At 36.7% G+C, this 15,850-nt stretch overlaps 2 protein-coding genes across 3 annotated transcripts in view; one reads left to right on the top strand and one right to left on the bottom strand.

Moving 5' to 3' along the window:
• The window catches only part of CEP290 (centrosomal protein 290), an 81,192-nt gene extending 78,342 nt beyond the window's left edge, over positions 1 to 2,850 (top strand). Inside the window, exons 52-53 of the mRNA XM_040637300.1 lie at positions 1,009 to 1,088; positions 2,031 to 2,850. Coding sequence (XP_040493234.1) covers positions 1,009 to 1,088; positions 2,031 to 2,261 — 311 coding nt within the window. The 3' untranslated portion in view covers positions 2,262 to 2,850. The remainder of the gene's footprint in view (positions 1 to 1,008; positions 1,089 to 2,030) is intronic.
• CUNH12orf29 (chromosome unknown C12orf29 homolog) lies at positions 2,279 to 14,355 on the bottom strand. Of its 2 annotated transcripts, XR_567673.2 has the most exons (8): positions 14,125 to 14,355; positions 10,808 to 10,925; positions 8,150 to 8,245; positions 7,096 to 7,212; positions 5,652 to 5,849; positions 4,478 to 4,647; positions 3,312 to 3,441; positions 3,091 to 3,194 (listed from the first exon to the last, which is right to left on the bottom strand). XR_567673.2 is itself a non-coding variant. In XM_008687665.2 (7 exons), exons 1-7 carry the CDS (start codon positions 14,212 to 14,214, stop codon positions 3,006 to 3,008), a joined length of 978 nt encoding a protein of 325 aa, XP_008685887.1. In that variant the 5' UTR covers positions 14,215 to 14,353; the 3' UTR covers positions 2,279 to 3,005. The 2 variants fall into 2 exon arrangements, 1 of the variants encoding a protein (XP_008685887.1); XM_008687665.2 differs by lacking the exon at positions 3,312 to 3,441 and having other exon boundaries at positions 2,279 to 3,194; positions 14,125 to 14,353.
• Between the last annotated feature and the right edge of the window lie 1,495 nt (positions 14,356 to 15,850).

Here is a 15,850-nt window from a genome sequence, read left to right as displayed (position 1 = left end):
TGATTACTAATCTGTGTAACATATAGCATCCCTTTAAGACAATCAACTCAATATAGCATTACAGTGATTAAAAAACAAATTTATAAAAAACTGTTAGCACTTCCTACAAAACTGAGGGAGGTTTCAAAAATTAAGATTTCGCTCTGCTTTCCAAAGGAAGATGGGTTCTGTTGACTATTCCCAAAGGAAAGGATGAAGAAAATATTTCTTGTCTCCAACTTATAATTAAGGAACCATATCAAGGGAACCTTAATAGAGTAGAAACCTTCCTCATTCATCACAATGTGTCTTGCTGCCCATTATTTTCTCAAACTTGTGCATTACTTTTAAAATGTTACCCTTCAATGGCTACAAAGTGTTTAATATAAAGAAAATGTTTCTAGCAAAGATGGCAATTAAATAAAAAAATCCCACTTGTCCACTGATTCTCGTTATAAAATAAAATGTTAACTCCAGGTGAGGGGGGTGGTTAAGGATCCAGTAAATTAAAACTGTTGTGCTATATTTGTGTACTTCACATTATCTGACCATAGTATTAGGATTTATTCATCTTTGTATTATCCACCCTGCCTGATGTGTTTTTCATGTAGTAATTATGCAGTAAATGTGTACTGACCTACAGACCTACACGGAATAGCCAGTACTGTTGGGCACCAGGAGCATTTGCAGCTATAGGTGTAGCCCCTTACTTTACCAGTCTACTTAATTCTTTTGTTGTCCTTTCAGTGTTTCCTGGCTCTAGAATTTTTCTCTGGAAAATAATTTCTTCCATGTAAAAAAACTAACCTGATTCTGCACTTCCAATACCCAGCAGATGCCTTTTCTCTTGCTGTGGAATTATAATACCTGAGAGAGGTAGCATTACAGTATTCACAGTCTGGAAAGTGTTTCAGCCATAAAATGCCCTATTTTCTAGGCTTTAGTTTAAGTTTTCCACTTATTCTCTAAAACAAATCCTTTGTCAGAGTGGGGAAAAGCAGAATCTGATTTTTGTAACTTTCTTGGCAGATCCTGATCAACTAAAGGAAAAGGTAAAAGATTTAGAGACACAGCTCAAGACCTCAGATTTAGAAAAGCAGCACCTGAAGGTAATTTTATCTAATTATAATATTATAAATGTTTTGTGAAAACTGTTAAAAACTTTTATGAACACCAACTTTGAGTTTTAAGCATGTATCCTAAAAATTCCTGGGGTTACATTTAACCTTGATATTGCAGAATTCATTACATTCATCTGTGTTAAAAATATTAAACGAGAGCTACAAAAAACAGACCAAACAAATAGGACTAAAGCGAAATTTATTTTTAGATTCTCACAAATACAGCTCATTATTTTAATACTAAGTTTTGGGTCACACTGGGAATAGTGTCGTTTATTTCCTTTTGAAATCCTTTTCAGGAATAGCTCCCTTTATTAAAGAAAGATATCTGCCATGCTTTATCTCTTTAAAAAAGAGCATAAGTTGAAGAATTAACTAGTGATCACAAGCTTTTCTAAAGTTCAAATTGTCTCTTCACCAGATGCCTCTTAGCCAAGTAGAAGTCCTAGAGTTTTCCTAATTCTAAATATATTTATAAGCAGTTGACTATTATTAATTTAAAAATAATAGGTATTTGTAAAGAAAATATAAATGAAGCCTAAACCAAGGAATGTTAACTAAAATAACTTGTGTTGGTAATATCCAAGTCTTTTGACACACTCAGTGAGAGTATCTGATACGCTTTTGGAGAAAGATTAAATGCCATCCCCTCCCCCCCATTTAAGAACTGATAAATTTTAGTCAAAAACTAGGACATAATTTACAGAACAAATAATTTGATTTGCCAGCTAACAAGTTAGTTACTTAAGCTGTACAATGACACCTTATTAACAAAATTCTAAGAAAATATTTCTGCCTACATAGTATATAAGTATATTAGATTATTCAGGTTACTTTGGATTCTGTGTTTATAATTGTCTCTTTAGTTCAAATCTAAAGAATATATTATATTCCTGCATACCTTTCAAAGATACCATATGTTTCTATTAGGAGGAAATAAAAAAGCTGAAAAAAGAACTGGAAAACTTTGATCCTTCATTTTTTGAAGAAATTGAAGATCTGAAGTATAATTATAAAGAAGAAGTGAAAAAGAATATTCTCTTAGAAGAGAAGTTAAAAAATCTTTCTGAACAATGTGGAGTTGAATTAACTAGTCCTGTTGCTGCTTCTGAACAGTTTGAAGATGAAGAGGAAAGTCCTGCTGATCTCCCCATTTATTAAGGACTACCTATACCTATAGTTTTATTTAACTGTTTATTAACTTTATAAGTTAAAACTCCATCTGGAAATCAAGCAGGTCTCTGACCTACGTGATTTCCTTCTTTATACCCTGTACCTTTATTAAATTGAAGTTTTAGTAAATAAAATTATATGAAATTTTAAACATAATAGAAAAGTGTATTTTTGATGACTTTTAGAGTAAGTTATGACAAATAAGTTATGATGAATTTCTGTATACACAACGCTTAAGTTTTTTAAAGAGTATGTGGGTGAGCTTTAATAACTTTAACATTTAAAATTGGGGTTTTATATATACTTATTTATATGTGTGTTAAGACTCTAGTTTTATATATATGTACATGTATATAAACATGTTATGAGGTCACAGCCATATATTTTGTTAAGTTTTAGAAAAAATTTATCTTGAGATATTTAATTTTTAAAGTTAATGATCCAGAATTGTTGGTTTAATTGCAGTCTTTAAGGTAGACAGAATCCAACCTTTGTACAAGGTAGGGAGCTTATTATTACATTTTTAAGTCTAGTGGCTGAAATTCATTTGCTGGTTTTAAATAAAATTTTGAATACAGACCTTTGCAACTGGGAAATTGATTTCTTCATATGCTAGAAGACATATTGCTCTATTAGATATGGAACCTTCAGATTTTTTTTACCTTCCACATATGGCAGAATATTCAAGATTCAAAGATAACAATAAAGCTGATTCTTAATTGCATTTCTAGTTTATACATCAAGTATTATATCTTTGAGTCTACCAAATTTCTGATTATCTATTTTAGAAAAAAGACTAAACAAACACTTAGTATCAAAGGCATGGTCATACTTGTTCAGGTTCATGTTGATAATAACTGGTTTTGAATTCATGTAAGTATCTGGAATTGGCCAGCATAAACCAAGATGATGGCGATGAACCTGAAAAGAGAAAAAAGGGTATTAGCTTTAAACTTTTTTATCTTCATTCATTTGTAAGTATTTATTTTTAATGCCTACCATCTGCCAAGCACTATTTAAGGTTCCACTTTATCTTACCCTTTGTTTTTTCATAGCTGTTCTCCTCCTGACATATTACATATTTACTTGTTATTGTCTCTCTTCCCCATTAGAATGTGAGCTTCATGAAGGCAGAGACATTGTTTTGTTGATTCTGTATTTCCAGCACCTGGAAACATGCCAGGAACATATTCAGGAGCTCCACAAAAATTTAATGAACAGTCTGTGTTGCTGAATACAGAAGCAAGCCCATTAAAAAATATGGGTGGGGAGGCGTTCTAAATATCGTGTAATAGAACGGTGCTTTTTGCTCTGATTGCAATTATGTAAGTATGGTTAGAACATACACAGTGTGGGCATATCTGGCAGATGGGGGTGTACAGCAGTTCCGGGAAGTGACGCAAGGGTCAGATCATGAGTAATCTTAATGTCACTAAGCAGTTTTATGCAGCAAAAAACATTTTCAATTACTGTAAAGAATGGACAGAACAGGGATAAGACTGAAAGATAACATTTAGGATGGTGATAAACTAGGTCAAGCATAAATCTTGGCTTCAATTAAAATGAAAATTAACTGCCAACTGGCTGGGGAGAAGTATAGATTCAGCAGATCACAATCTTTAAGAAATAATCGTACCTACGAAGTAATGGAGAGAGGGGTTAAAAATGCCATCTCAGTTTTTCAATTGTTGGGAGTCAGGGGGTCGATATGACTAGGTCCAGTTCTGAACATTACTAATTTCAGAAGTAATGTGAGAAATCAAATAGACAAGTACAACAGACAGAAAGGGCACAAAGTATAAAAATTCATTCTGTAAATATTAACTGTTACCTTGGCACCTTTAACTCAAATTTTATAATCAAGTAAGTTTGGGAAATGCTGAGTTAAACTAAGTTGGTATGGATTATCTCAGAGGCCATTCATTTGCAACATCAATTTCCAAGAAGGGAGTATGTAATATGCAGTTTTTCCAGACATTTTCATCACTTTAATTCTGAAGCACATCTAGGGAAACCAATGCCCCAGAGAATGAATACACATTGGGAAACACTATTGTATAAAGAATGGTGGCCTGTGAGATGAGGAAATTACATTTCTTTACAACACATTAGAATTACTGCAATCTATACAGAATATTCTAGTGCCACTTCTACCTCGTTTTAGGAAGTAAGACATTATCCCGCAAGCTATTTTCTGTCATTACCTTGATTAAACAGCCATCGTTGCAATGCCATACTATTCCTTCAATTTTACCCTCTCTGCAACCTTCAAACCAGGATAACAGATCACTGTGCTTCAAGGTAGGTAGATTTCTGATTTGAAATGCCCCATGTGGTATAAGAAGATGTAATGGATGCTTCTTGCTTCCTAACCCTAAATGTTAAAAATCTCCATTAGCCATACAAAGGTTTCAAAAAGAATTGAGAAAATTTACTTCTCCAAATAAAAAAAGGCTTTTAAAACATTTAGCACTAAATTTACCAAAAAGTATAGTTGGTTTCCTAGAAGAGAGATATACTATAAGTGATCTCATTCGAAACTGCCACTTCATCCCATTAAATATAAATTTCACCTTCATACAATCTACACCAAGGGTCACCAACTATGACCCATGGGCTAAATCCAACCAGATGCCCATTTTTGTAGTTTCAATGGAATGCAGCTCTACCCATTCTTTTAAGTACTGTTTATGGCCTACAAAACCTAAATATTTACTATCTGGACTTGTACAGAGAAAGTCTGCCAACCCCTGGTCTATACCACTAGCCAAGTTCAGCTATCATTCAATGTTTGCCAAACAGCCACTCCGTATCTCCGATAACTTGTATAATTACTATCGTAACTTCTTTCCACCTGCCAATCAGACTGCTTCCGATCCCTATTTGGACTTTGCTATTCCAGCTTTAATGTCCTTGGGTCTGCAGCCATCCTCCTGTCAACAATGTCCTCCACAGTGCCCTCTGGACTTGTACTTAATTCACCGTACTACAGATTGTGATACTCGATTCACGGTCAACTCTTAATTTACTCTTAGCTGTTAATTAATGCTAAACTGATTACCTAGCCATGAAAAACACAGGATTTTCATTCAACTCATTTCACCTAAATTTTAAAAAGCAATGAAAAGTTACACTTGATTTCCCTTTCACACATAGTTCTATAATATTACATGAAAGAATGAGAGGCTACCAGCAACTTTCTGGAATAATAAAATGGTTAGTCATGCATAAATTTCTCCATGGACATAAACAGAAATGGCTATAATTCTAGGAAGCTATTTAGCTCAACTTAGTCATTTCTTTATGTGTTTTAAGTTGAACCTAGGAAGCTCTCTTTATACAGTTACTGTGACTGAAGAGGAAAAAGGCTTCACTCACCATATGGGTTTCCATTAATATTTGTTCCTATAAGCTCTAGTGTTTGTTCTAGGAGATCTGAGAGTGGCACTGCACTAATTTCCAGAAGCCCAGGATCATCAAGATGATGCTTCAGTACCAGGGCAACTTCGAATTCGTAATTAACTACAGAGGAATGCCAGCAATACTGCTTGTTGTTTTTCTCCACTGGTACCCAGCCTATCATGTAAAGAAAAAACTGTCATGACATTGCTTTTCTTTGGATTGAGACTTGAAGCAATTTTTATTTTTGTTATAAATTTTCCATGTTTTCTGGATGTTAATCACACACAGATTTTTTTTTAAATCAGTGGAAGTGTTAGCAGTTTTACTACTTTTTTAATCCTAGTCATTCTTTGAATCATAAGGTTATTTTTTATTCTGTTGAGGAATTAACCTGCTTGACAGTTCACTATCACGCACTCAGTGTTCCTTTCTAGAAAATTTTCAGTAAGAATTGAATGCCATTCTAAAACACAGCATTAAAAACTTTTTACCTTTTTTTTTTTTTTTTTAAGTTTTCTCTCTACTGTCTCTCCAGTTTCGGGGACAACAGACCTATGCAATAAGTGTTCCACAATTTATTGTATTGTTGCAGTATCTGCTAAACAATGTATTAATTCCACATGTATTGAAGGTTATTACTCTTCCTTCTCCTAACTTCTGCTACCAGAATAGGCTCCCTCATGTGGACAATTATCAAACAAACAAAAACTAGGACATATATGCCACTGTGACCATCATATTTTTGACCTTCAATACTGAGGTAACTGTAATAACCTCTTTTCTGGTCCTTTAGTCTCCAGGGAAACTTTTATCATAATCTCGCTTCAAAACTTTAAATTTAGTTCTGTCATACCCCTGCTTAATAATCATCTTCAGGATGAACTTCAAACTCCTCTAAATAGAATATAAACCCCTTTAAGATCTGAGCCCATTCCACATCTCCAGCCTCAACTTTTATAATGTCCTCCAATGTCATGCACCCGAAGAAGTGGTGTCACATAAAATTCCCACGCCTCCATAGCACTCCTCTTCATGGGAGTTTCCCTCTTCCTTGCCAGCTAATTTCCGGGTTCTTAAGCTTCAGATGTCCTCTCCACTCAGAAGCCTCCTCTAATTATCACAGGCTCGTGAGAATTCTTCCTCTTTTCTCTGACTATACCCTTTGTATACTTTCCTTTCAGTTCTTAAATCATAGTATTGGTGGATTTCCCCTAGTGTCTAAAAGATCATGGAGGGTAAGGTTCGAATCTTCATTTTTGTATTACTAGAACCTAAAAGTACTCTGCACATTACAGGTACTCAAAACACGCCTGCTGAACTGAACCTTAATCTGGGGTATCTTTCTACTCAGCACACTTTTACAAAAAATTTCCATTCCCAGAAAAACTACTTATGCATTTTAGAAAAGTTTTCACTATACCAGGAATGTGTCCATTTTCATCAGGCATTGGATTCCCGTTTGATTGTTCTGTTTCCTTCGCTGGTATCCAGCACTCTGGAACAGGTTTGAAGTCCTCCTCAACATTCCAAAAAAATTCTAAAAGAGTTAAATAATTTTATATGTGGTGATACTTTAAAAAATATAAAAGATGAACAAATTCAAAGTGGGAACAGCTAATAATAAGCCCCATAATATCAGGTATTATATAATTTTTCTCCATTATCACCATGATGTGACTGCACTTCTCAGGGTTAGGGTACTGGCACTTTAAATTTTCAATTTTGGGGGCACCTGGGTGGTAGTGTCAGTTATGCATCTGCCTTCAGCTCAGGTCATAATCCCAGGGTCCTGGGATTGAGTCCCACATCGGGTGCTTTGCTCGGCAGGGAGCCTGCTTCTCCCTCTCCCTTCCACTCCCCCTGCTTGTGCTCACTGTCAAATAAATAAATAAAAATTTTTAAAAGAAATTTTTCAATTTTTAACCCACCACTCTGTAAATAGTGGATAAAGGTCTAAAGTAGCCAATGTTCCAGTATGTGTAGATTCATGATGAATTTTTAATGCACTATAAATACAAATACATAAATATATATATGAATGAGTGGTCATACAGTGATTAATGTATATATCTGCTTATATAATATTTAGATATATTTTAATGTTTAAACATATTGATAATCCTTTGATATTTTTGTGCCTGATTTATATAATTACGTATATGTCTTAGGCATCAAAACCAAAATGTGTTGCTCATTACAAGATATATGTAGTAATTCGTGTTTTAATAAAATCAACATACTCTAATGAGTTATAAAAATGTTAGGAAAACGATTTAAAATATTTTTCAGGAATATTCTTTTACATACAAAGATACTCAATTATAATATTCTTTCCCCTACGTACTTAAACTGTAAGGAGGATATAATGTATAAAAATACCACCACAGCAAGAAATAAGTCAAAAATTGCAGGTTATTTAAATCATAAAAAGCTAAAAAAAAAAAAAAAAAAAAAAAAGGAAAAGGCCCACTAACCTTTTGAGTTTTGTTTTGAATGTAGAAAATTTTTAAACCTTTTCTCAGCTAATTTGTTAGGTTTTCTATCTAGCCGAGCCCAAAGGTATGGCTGACCTAAAAAAAATAATATAAGGCAAAAGAAAAGTTTAAGAAGCAAACAATAAAACTTATCTTGAAAGACATTTCAGTATGAAGTTTTTTCAATAAATATTAGGGTCATCCTCCCTAAAAGCAGCAACCCTAGAAGACACATTCTAACAGACACATCTTACCCAGCAGTACTTGATGCTGTAAAAAGACTTAAGTCTCTAGTTAAAGAATGATGAGGAAGAGATAAAAAGTAAATATGTGACCCTTTCATAAGGACATTCCACAGCCATATTTTATTGGCAATGAGCATTTGTGAGAAACTGAAGCTACCTCTATACTAAATGGAAACATACCCAGATAATTGTAGTCACACTTTTCCTGAATCATGACTGTGTGCTGTAAGGGTTAGTTCCCAAAAATGTGGAAATTAGGCTGAGCTATTTTGCATGGCTCTGATCCCTGGTCAAGTGATTATTAGTGACGATCTGTCATCACGGATCTCCAAAGTTTTAGGGCGGTGTGCCTACATTCTTTATCGACAACAGTGAGACTAACGAGTCTTATACCTGGTCTCAGTGAGACTCCTGGAGGGCTCTGCTGTTGAGGCTTGTTACTTAGCAGGAAGGTGTCTCCGTGACCAGCAGAATATAAAAATCCCTAGTTGACACTCCATTTTGGATTCTGTTTCCAAGGTATTCCCTGCATACATCAGTGGTTCCTGATGTGACAAAGTGTGTCCTGCCAGGACCTTGGGGGCTGGGAGGAGTGAGGAGCGGTAAGAGGGGGTAACAACAGGCACTTTCACCTGGACTCACCAGACCCCTTGCTGCAATGTACATCCTTACGTTTAATGCCCTAATACTGTGTATCCATTACCTGTAATAAACTGTGGATTTGCAAGCACTGTCACTTTGGATCCTATAAGTTTTCTTCAGCAATCCAATCATGTTTATCTGCCACTATCATATATGATCACACATAATGATGCACATTTAAGTTTCTTAATATAAATATAAAAGCCTGAAAAATCTTTTCGTTTCTTCAAATATATGAGATTTAAAAATTACTGATTCAGACATTCTGTATTACTTATTAACTATCCCAATAAATAATATGAAGGACCAGATTAAAATTATATTCAGATTAAAATTATATGAATGGATCTTTTGTTCTTTTTACTAGTAAGCACAGAAATTCATTATACTCATACCCATTAAAATGGCTATCCTCAAACAGAATTAGAAGTGTCGGTGAGGATGTGGGGAAACTGGAACCCTTGTGCACTGCTGGTGGGAATGTAAATCATGTAGCTGCTGTGGAAAATAGTATGGCAGTTCCTCAAAAAATTAAAAATAGAATTACTGTATGATCCAACAATTCCACTTCTGGATATATACACCAAAGAACTGAACGCAGGGCCTCCAGGAGATATTCGTTCACCATGCTCATAGAAGCACTGCTCACAACAGCCAAAAGGTGGAAGTAGCCCAGTGTACACTGATGGATGAATGGTACGTACATAAAACTATGTGGTAAAGACAGAAAGTTATGTGGTTTGTACAACAAACATAATGCGGTATATGCACACAATGAACTGTTACTCATAAGAGGGAGGGGAATTTTGTAGGTACTACAACATGGATGAATGCTGAGGACACTATGCTCAATGAAATAAGCTTGTCATAAAAAGAAAATACCGTATGACTCCACATATATGAGGTATCTAGTAAGCCAAACAGAGACAAAGTAGAATATGGTTGTCAAGGGGGAATGGTGAATTATTTAATGGGTACTGAGTTTCAATTTTGCAGGATGAAGAGTTCTGGAGATAGACGGTGGTGACAGGAGCACAACAATGAACTATACACTCAAAAATGGTTAAGATGGTAAATTATGTTAAGTGTATGTTGATCACAATTCAAAATCGAAAAAATGCATTTCAGAAAAGATTTCCTGATACCAGGAATATGTCTAATTTGCATTTATTTAACTGTTCTGTTTCTCTTGCTGGAATTAAGAGGTAAAAGGAAATAATTAAGATTATTTCTCTCTTTTCAATGCCTTTTTTTCCCTTAACTGACAATTTCTGTTTTAGTTTCTAACTCTTAAAGTACATTAAATTGAAATAAATTAGAGATATGTCCAATAGTAATAAAAACTATGGAGTCAGTACTGGAATCAGTAAAATAAGGGTAAGTTTTAAGATCAAACACAGGTTCTATTCCCAGTTCAGTCATTCATTTATTATATGGTCTTGGACAAATTATTTAAGTTCTCTGAGGCTCAGTTTCCTTATCTGTGAAATGGAGAGGCTTAGTATGCAAATTAGAGATAACATGTATAAAAAAGCATTTATCATATGACCTGCCTTTATTGAGTATTAAGTAAATGTTAATTACCTTCCTTTGCTCCCCCCCCCCAGAAAGATACAATGATATAATAAATAAGTATAACAACTGGGACTTTATCATTTTGCTCTTATACTTATGTTGCCAAGGGTTTATGAAGGGTAAATGCCCTACTTCAGATATATATATAGTTTGTAAAGTCATCAAGTAATATTTGTAGCATATAGTTTTATTTTACCTTTGTAGGTAGTAATATAACAACATGTTCCATCCACTTTTTCTGTTGGAATTGCACTGTATATATCTGCATCTAATGCCTGGTGACTTAGAGTTTCAGTTGCCAAAACTTTAAATGGCTGAAAAAAAGAGAGAAAGAAAATTGGTTTAAGATAAACAGCCTCTACACTTTCATACATATTCTCACCTGGAATGTTCTTAATTTCACTATTTCTAAAGTACAATCTCCTGTACTCTTCAAGACAATTAAAAAATATTTCTTCCATCAAGTTCTCATGAGTTACCCCCTCCCTTCTATGCTATCACAGCAATACCTGTTTTCCCACACTTATTTGTAATTATTCACGTTTCTTTACCCACCATGAGCTGACATTAGGAACCAAGTCCTATGCAGCAAGGTCTCCGTAGCACAGTGTGTTCAATCATTTACTTGACAATTACTTGCTAAATGCCTTCTATGGGTTAATCCTCGTCCTTGACACTAGGAAATAGAGATTAACAAAAAAGGACCTGTCTGTGGTGGAACTTTCATTTTAATGAGCGAGACAACAGTAACAAAATAATACATACATCAATGTTAAGTATCATAAATGTTAAGGAGAAAAACAAATGGGGAGTCTTTCAGCTTTAGCAGTAGTAAACTGCATAATTCATGGTTCTTCTACTGTCAGGAAGAGAAGCCAAGACCATCAAGAATGGAGAAAAAGAGAGTTTCTGCAATTCCTACCAATTTTTATCTGTAATTTATTTTTATTTTTGAGAAAGACTTATGCCACCGTTTTATAGTGTGAATTATCTGAAGTAACACTCATCTTATTGTGAAAAGCACTGCACAATACTGGTGTGTACAGGTTTAAACCTAATAAATGGAAGTACTGTTTCTGGGTTTTCTGATTCAGGTAGACTTACAAAATTAGCACCATTCTGTTACTGATTCAGTGCTTTCAAGATAAAATAATGATTGCTGATTTATCACTAACTCCTGCAATTAATATCAGAGGACATCAGTTTAACCCGTGGTGGCAGAGCAGTGAAGGCTTGGCCTAATAGCAATGTTGGTGTGTATTCAAATTTACCAAAGATCCCAAGGGAGGACATTACACTGCCCATGGAGCTTTTTTTTTTTTTTAATTTATTTATTAAAGAGAGAGCACAAGAGCAGGGTGAATGGCACAGGGAGAAGCAGACTCCCCACAGAGCAGGGAGCCGGATACAGGGCTTGATTCCCAGCCTCCGCCCTGGGGAACTCAGGGCAGACGCAGAAGGCAGACGCTGAACCAACTGAGCCACCCAGGAGCCTCCCTGCTCCATGGAGCTCTTGATGAGCTCCAAATATTCCTTAAGAATCAACTTTCTACCATTCTTTGCCATCAACATGTTCAAAAGACGATGTAAGATACCAAGGGGTACACAAAGAGTTTAAACTACATCTGGAAAAACAAAGCATGTGTGTTTAAAAAGTAAAAGTGAGTATCAACTGAGTGGTCCTCCAATTTCTGGACAGAGATCACTGGGATAACTAAGACAATCAAAAGTTTCATAGAGAAGATCTGATTTGAAAAAATTAAAAATTGTGGAAGTAATCCAGGCAGATTTGCACAGCCTAAGCAAAAATAAAGACAGGACTGTGCCTGGTATGTTCACAGGATGAAACAGACTTTGTTCAAACAGAGATGTCACTTTAAGAAGGCAACTCCGTCATAAACATACATGGCATTTTCTGCTGCACTGAGCCCAGGCCCCTCATGGTGGGTCCTACAGGCACATCAAGAGTAGATGGGGCCTGATTAATGGGAAGCCTTGACTTACAGTTAAGGATTTGAATGCGATAAATAATACTGTAAGCAAATCTTAACTGCAGAGGGACCTGAGCAGGGGCTTATTTTTCCTGGTGGAAGGTACTTTTACAAACTACCCACTCCCACCAACACACAAAGTTGATAATCACAGATAAAGTGAACCACTATTTGGGATGTCAATATTTCATATTAGGTTTGTTATGGCTAAAAAAATAAAAGCTTGTCAAATACTGCTATGGACAGTTAGTTTTAACTGTGGGGGTTTGACCAGTAAAGAACATGATCATCATCATTCTGGTGGCAGGAAAGAACAATCAGGCAGTGCAGTAAGCAGCACACAAACTATTAAGACTCTAACAGTGGTGGCACTAGAAATGTTATGCTATAAAGTAAAACGTGTCGAGGTGAGGGGCGCCTGGCTGGCTCAGTCCACTGAGTGACCCACTCTTGGTTTCGGCTCAGGTCATGATCCCATGGGTGCTGGGATTGAGCCCAAAGACAGGCTCCAGCTTAGTGAGGAGTCTGCTTGAAGATTCTCTCCCTCTGCTCCTACCCCTGCGTGTGCTCTCTCTCTCTAAAATAAATAAATAAATAAATCTTATAAATAAATATAAAATTTTTTTAAAAAGTAAATAAAGCTAAAAGGGTCAAGGGGAATGGAAAATTAGCATGAAAGTACTCCAGGGTTCATTCTTTAACTCAACAACTATTTATCCAGTGCCTACTACAGGTCAGGTCCTATAAACTGGTACTAGATATATAACAGGGCGGTCTCCACCTTAAAGGTCTTTTAGTCTAGAAAACAAGGCGACTGCCAATGCAAATGATGTAAGGGGAGTGGGGGCCTATGCCAAATGCACATGAAGAATTTTTTATGATGAGTTGGAAGCACTGAATACCTGGGGATTCTGGTATCAAGGGCTTTGCTACACATGAAAGAATGACCCTGATATAGGTTATTAATCATTCACCAGTATTTACCAAAGTCCTTCTCGACTAACACCCGGTGCTGAGAAACACCAGAGGTGGGAACACCAAAGTTAGAATCAAGCAGGTAACTACTGGTAACAATACGTGAGGTCTGATCTTTAGTGACCTAATTAGGCTACTTGTCAACACCACCGGTTCCCTGTTTAAAACTGTTAAAGCAACTCTTCTAAAATCTCCACTTTGTCACCACACTCTTGCAAAGAGGTAAAGTTTGGACTGCGGTGATTATGTTAATATTTAAGGGGTCTTCCCCCCCAAAAAAAGGTGGTAGAAAAAAGGGCTATCACTTAAGATGTGGGTTTTCAATTTCCATGCGACAGCAAGTTTGAATCGCTTTAGTAGAAATATTCTCTCAAAGATTCCTTCCCTTGCAACTAAGGAGGTACAAGAACCTGGAGCTCAGGGAGCAAGAGACCCCTACCCTAGACCTCCCCAGCGAAACCTGCAAAAAGTTCCCGGCCTGCAGGGCGGCTCTAACGAGCCCCGAAGCCCTGCGTCGCCGCTCCACGGGCCCCGCACTCCTCGGTACCTGATGCTCCCTTTTGCTGGAGGGCTCCTCTTTCACCTCCGTCACAAACACACACGGCATTTTCCGCTGCACCGAACCTAGGCGCCTCATGGTGGGCCCAACAGGCAGTGCGAATGCAGACCACGCTTCCAAACAGCGCCGCGGCCAGGAAAGCGCCCCAACAGTCACACTCGCAGCTCAAACCACAAACACTGCCCGCCCAGGCAAGGCGGCAGCGTTCCCACGTCTTCCAACACTAAGTGCGGGGCGGGGACGCACGCGCAGAAGCGGCCTCCTGACCGCGGCGCCTTCTGGGAATTGTAGTGTGGGAGCCGAGGTACCCCCGTTTGCACTCCCGCGAGCGTTAGTCCGAGTTGTGATGACCATGAGACAAGAAATCCGTTTCTGGGTTGTGTGTGCTTACCCACACTTAATAACCGATGATATTTATGAAAATTAAAGAATACCAAGTTATAAGTAATGAATTATTTCAGATAGCGATTTAACACCGCTGTGGTGAAAGTTAATTGTCTATTTTCTTTAACAAATTCCTGTAGAAATTTAGAAATACTCAGAGACCTCTCAAAGCCTAATGAAAACGGATTTCCCAGGAAGAGTGCTAGAAAACGCTACAGTTAAAACACCTGGGACACACACACACAATAGTAATACTGTTTGGATTACACCTCATTGTGCCGCATAATATGGTCGAAATTGGTTCTGATCTTTGCTGAGTGCAAAATTTAGCCTTAGACTAATCTAAAACCGGATTTCAATCTTAATTTTTTTCATAGGAATCTCATTTATCTTAAATATGAGCTCCAACAGAGTTCAAATGGCTTGAGTTGCTGGGAGTCAATCAACTGCAGAGCTAGTCAAGCAACAGCTTTGACTAATTGCTTAAAAGAATATTGGAGGGTAAGTGAGAAGATGGTCAATGATTGAATAAAATATTAAATATTTAGTAATGGTAGCCTTTTTATTTTTTTGAGGCTTGTAGTCTCAGCAGGGGAGTTCTGACTACTGCCATTTTTATGTGCTTCAACAAGGCCCAAGTCTCATTTCTGTAACTGTGTTACCGGCAAGTACCATAGAGTCCAGGGTTTCCTGACTTATCCCTTGGAAAAGGTATCTATACATAAGAGGGTTTCCAAAGAATAAACATCCCTTAAAATATGCACTGTTTTTTGATTTCTGGATTCAGAGAGGAAAAGAAGAGATTGGCCATTTCATTTACTTTTTCTGCTTATCTTCTCCTAGGAAAACACAAAAAGGACAAAAAAGAAAAACATTTTTTTTTTTTTTAAGAGGGACAGGGGGAATAGAACACCTGATGCTGGCTGTGAGCTATGGGGACCAGACACTTAGTATTTTATAGTCAAGCACCAATGATTTTCTGTTCCTCCAGAGGAATCCCAACAAGCAGCTTGTTTCATGGGTCTCAAGGGAACAACAATTAAATAACCCTCACAACTATCAACTGCCATTTCCCAAACTGCCACAGAATCTTCTAGGTCCAACATTCTGTCATTTCTGAAAAGGGGTCATCTTCTAAAACATTCTACTTGCTGTCTGAATAGTAGTAGCAAGGCTAACCATTCCTCAGGAAGCACTCCATTTCCAGTGCTTTGATTTCATCAGTGCCTGGAGCAAAGCCTTTGGCTGAGACAAAGGAGTCCAAGTCAGGGGAGAGCCACAGGTCCAATTCACAGTTACAAACGGGGTTCCTATTCTAATGGGTAGCAGC

This window comes from Ursus maritimus, unplaced genomic scaffold (assembly GCF_017311325.1).
Source record: "Ursus maritimus isolate PB19 unplaced genomic scaffold, ASM1731132v1 scaffold_21, whole genome shotgun sequence".
Taxonomy (NCBI): domain Eukaryota; kingdom Metazoa; phylum Chordata; class Mammalia; order Carnivora; family Ursidae; genus Ursus; species Ursus maritimus.
Note: the sequence above shows the minus strand (reverse complement) of the source record. Positions and strands in the feature narration are given on the sequence as shown.

Bases quoted from the DNA above. Each gene is read 5' to 3' on its own strand.
- CUNH12orf29 (XM_008687665.2), bottom strand. From the start codon at position 14,214: ATGAGGCGCCTAGGTTCGGTGCAGCGGAAAATGCCGTGTGTGTTTGTG. The intron at 8,246-10,807 runs GTAAAATAAAAC...TATTTTTTTTAG, and splicing joins TTATATTACTACCTACAAAG to GTCAGCCATACCTTTGGGCT. The intron at 7,213-8,149 runs GTTAGTGGGCCT...TAACTCTTTTAG, and splicing joins TTCAAAACAAAACTCAAAAG to AATTTTTTTGGAATGTTGAG.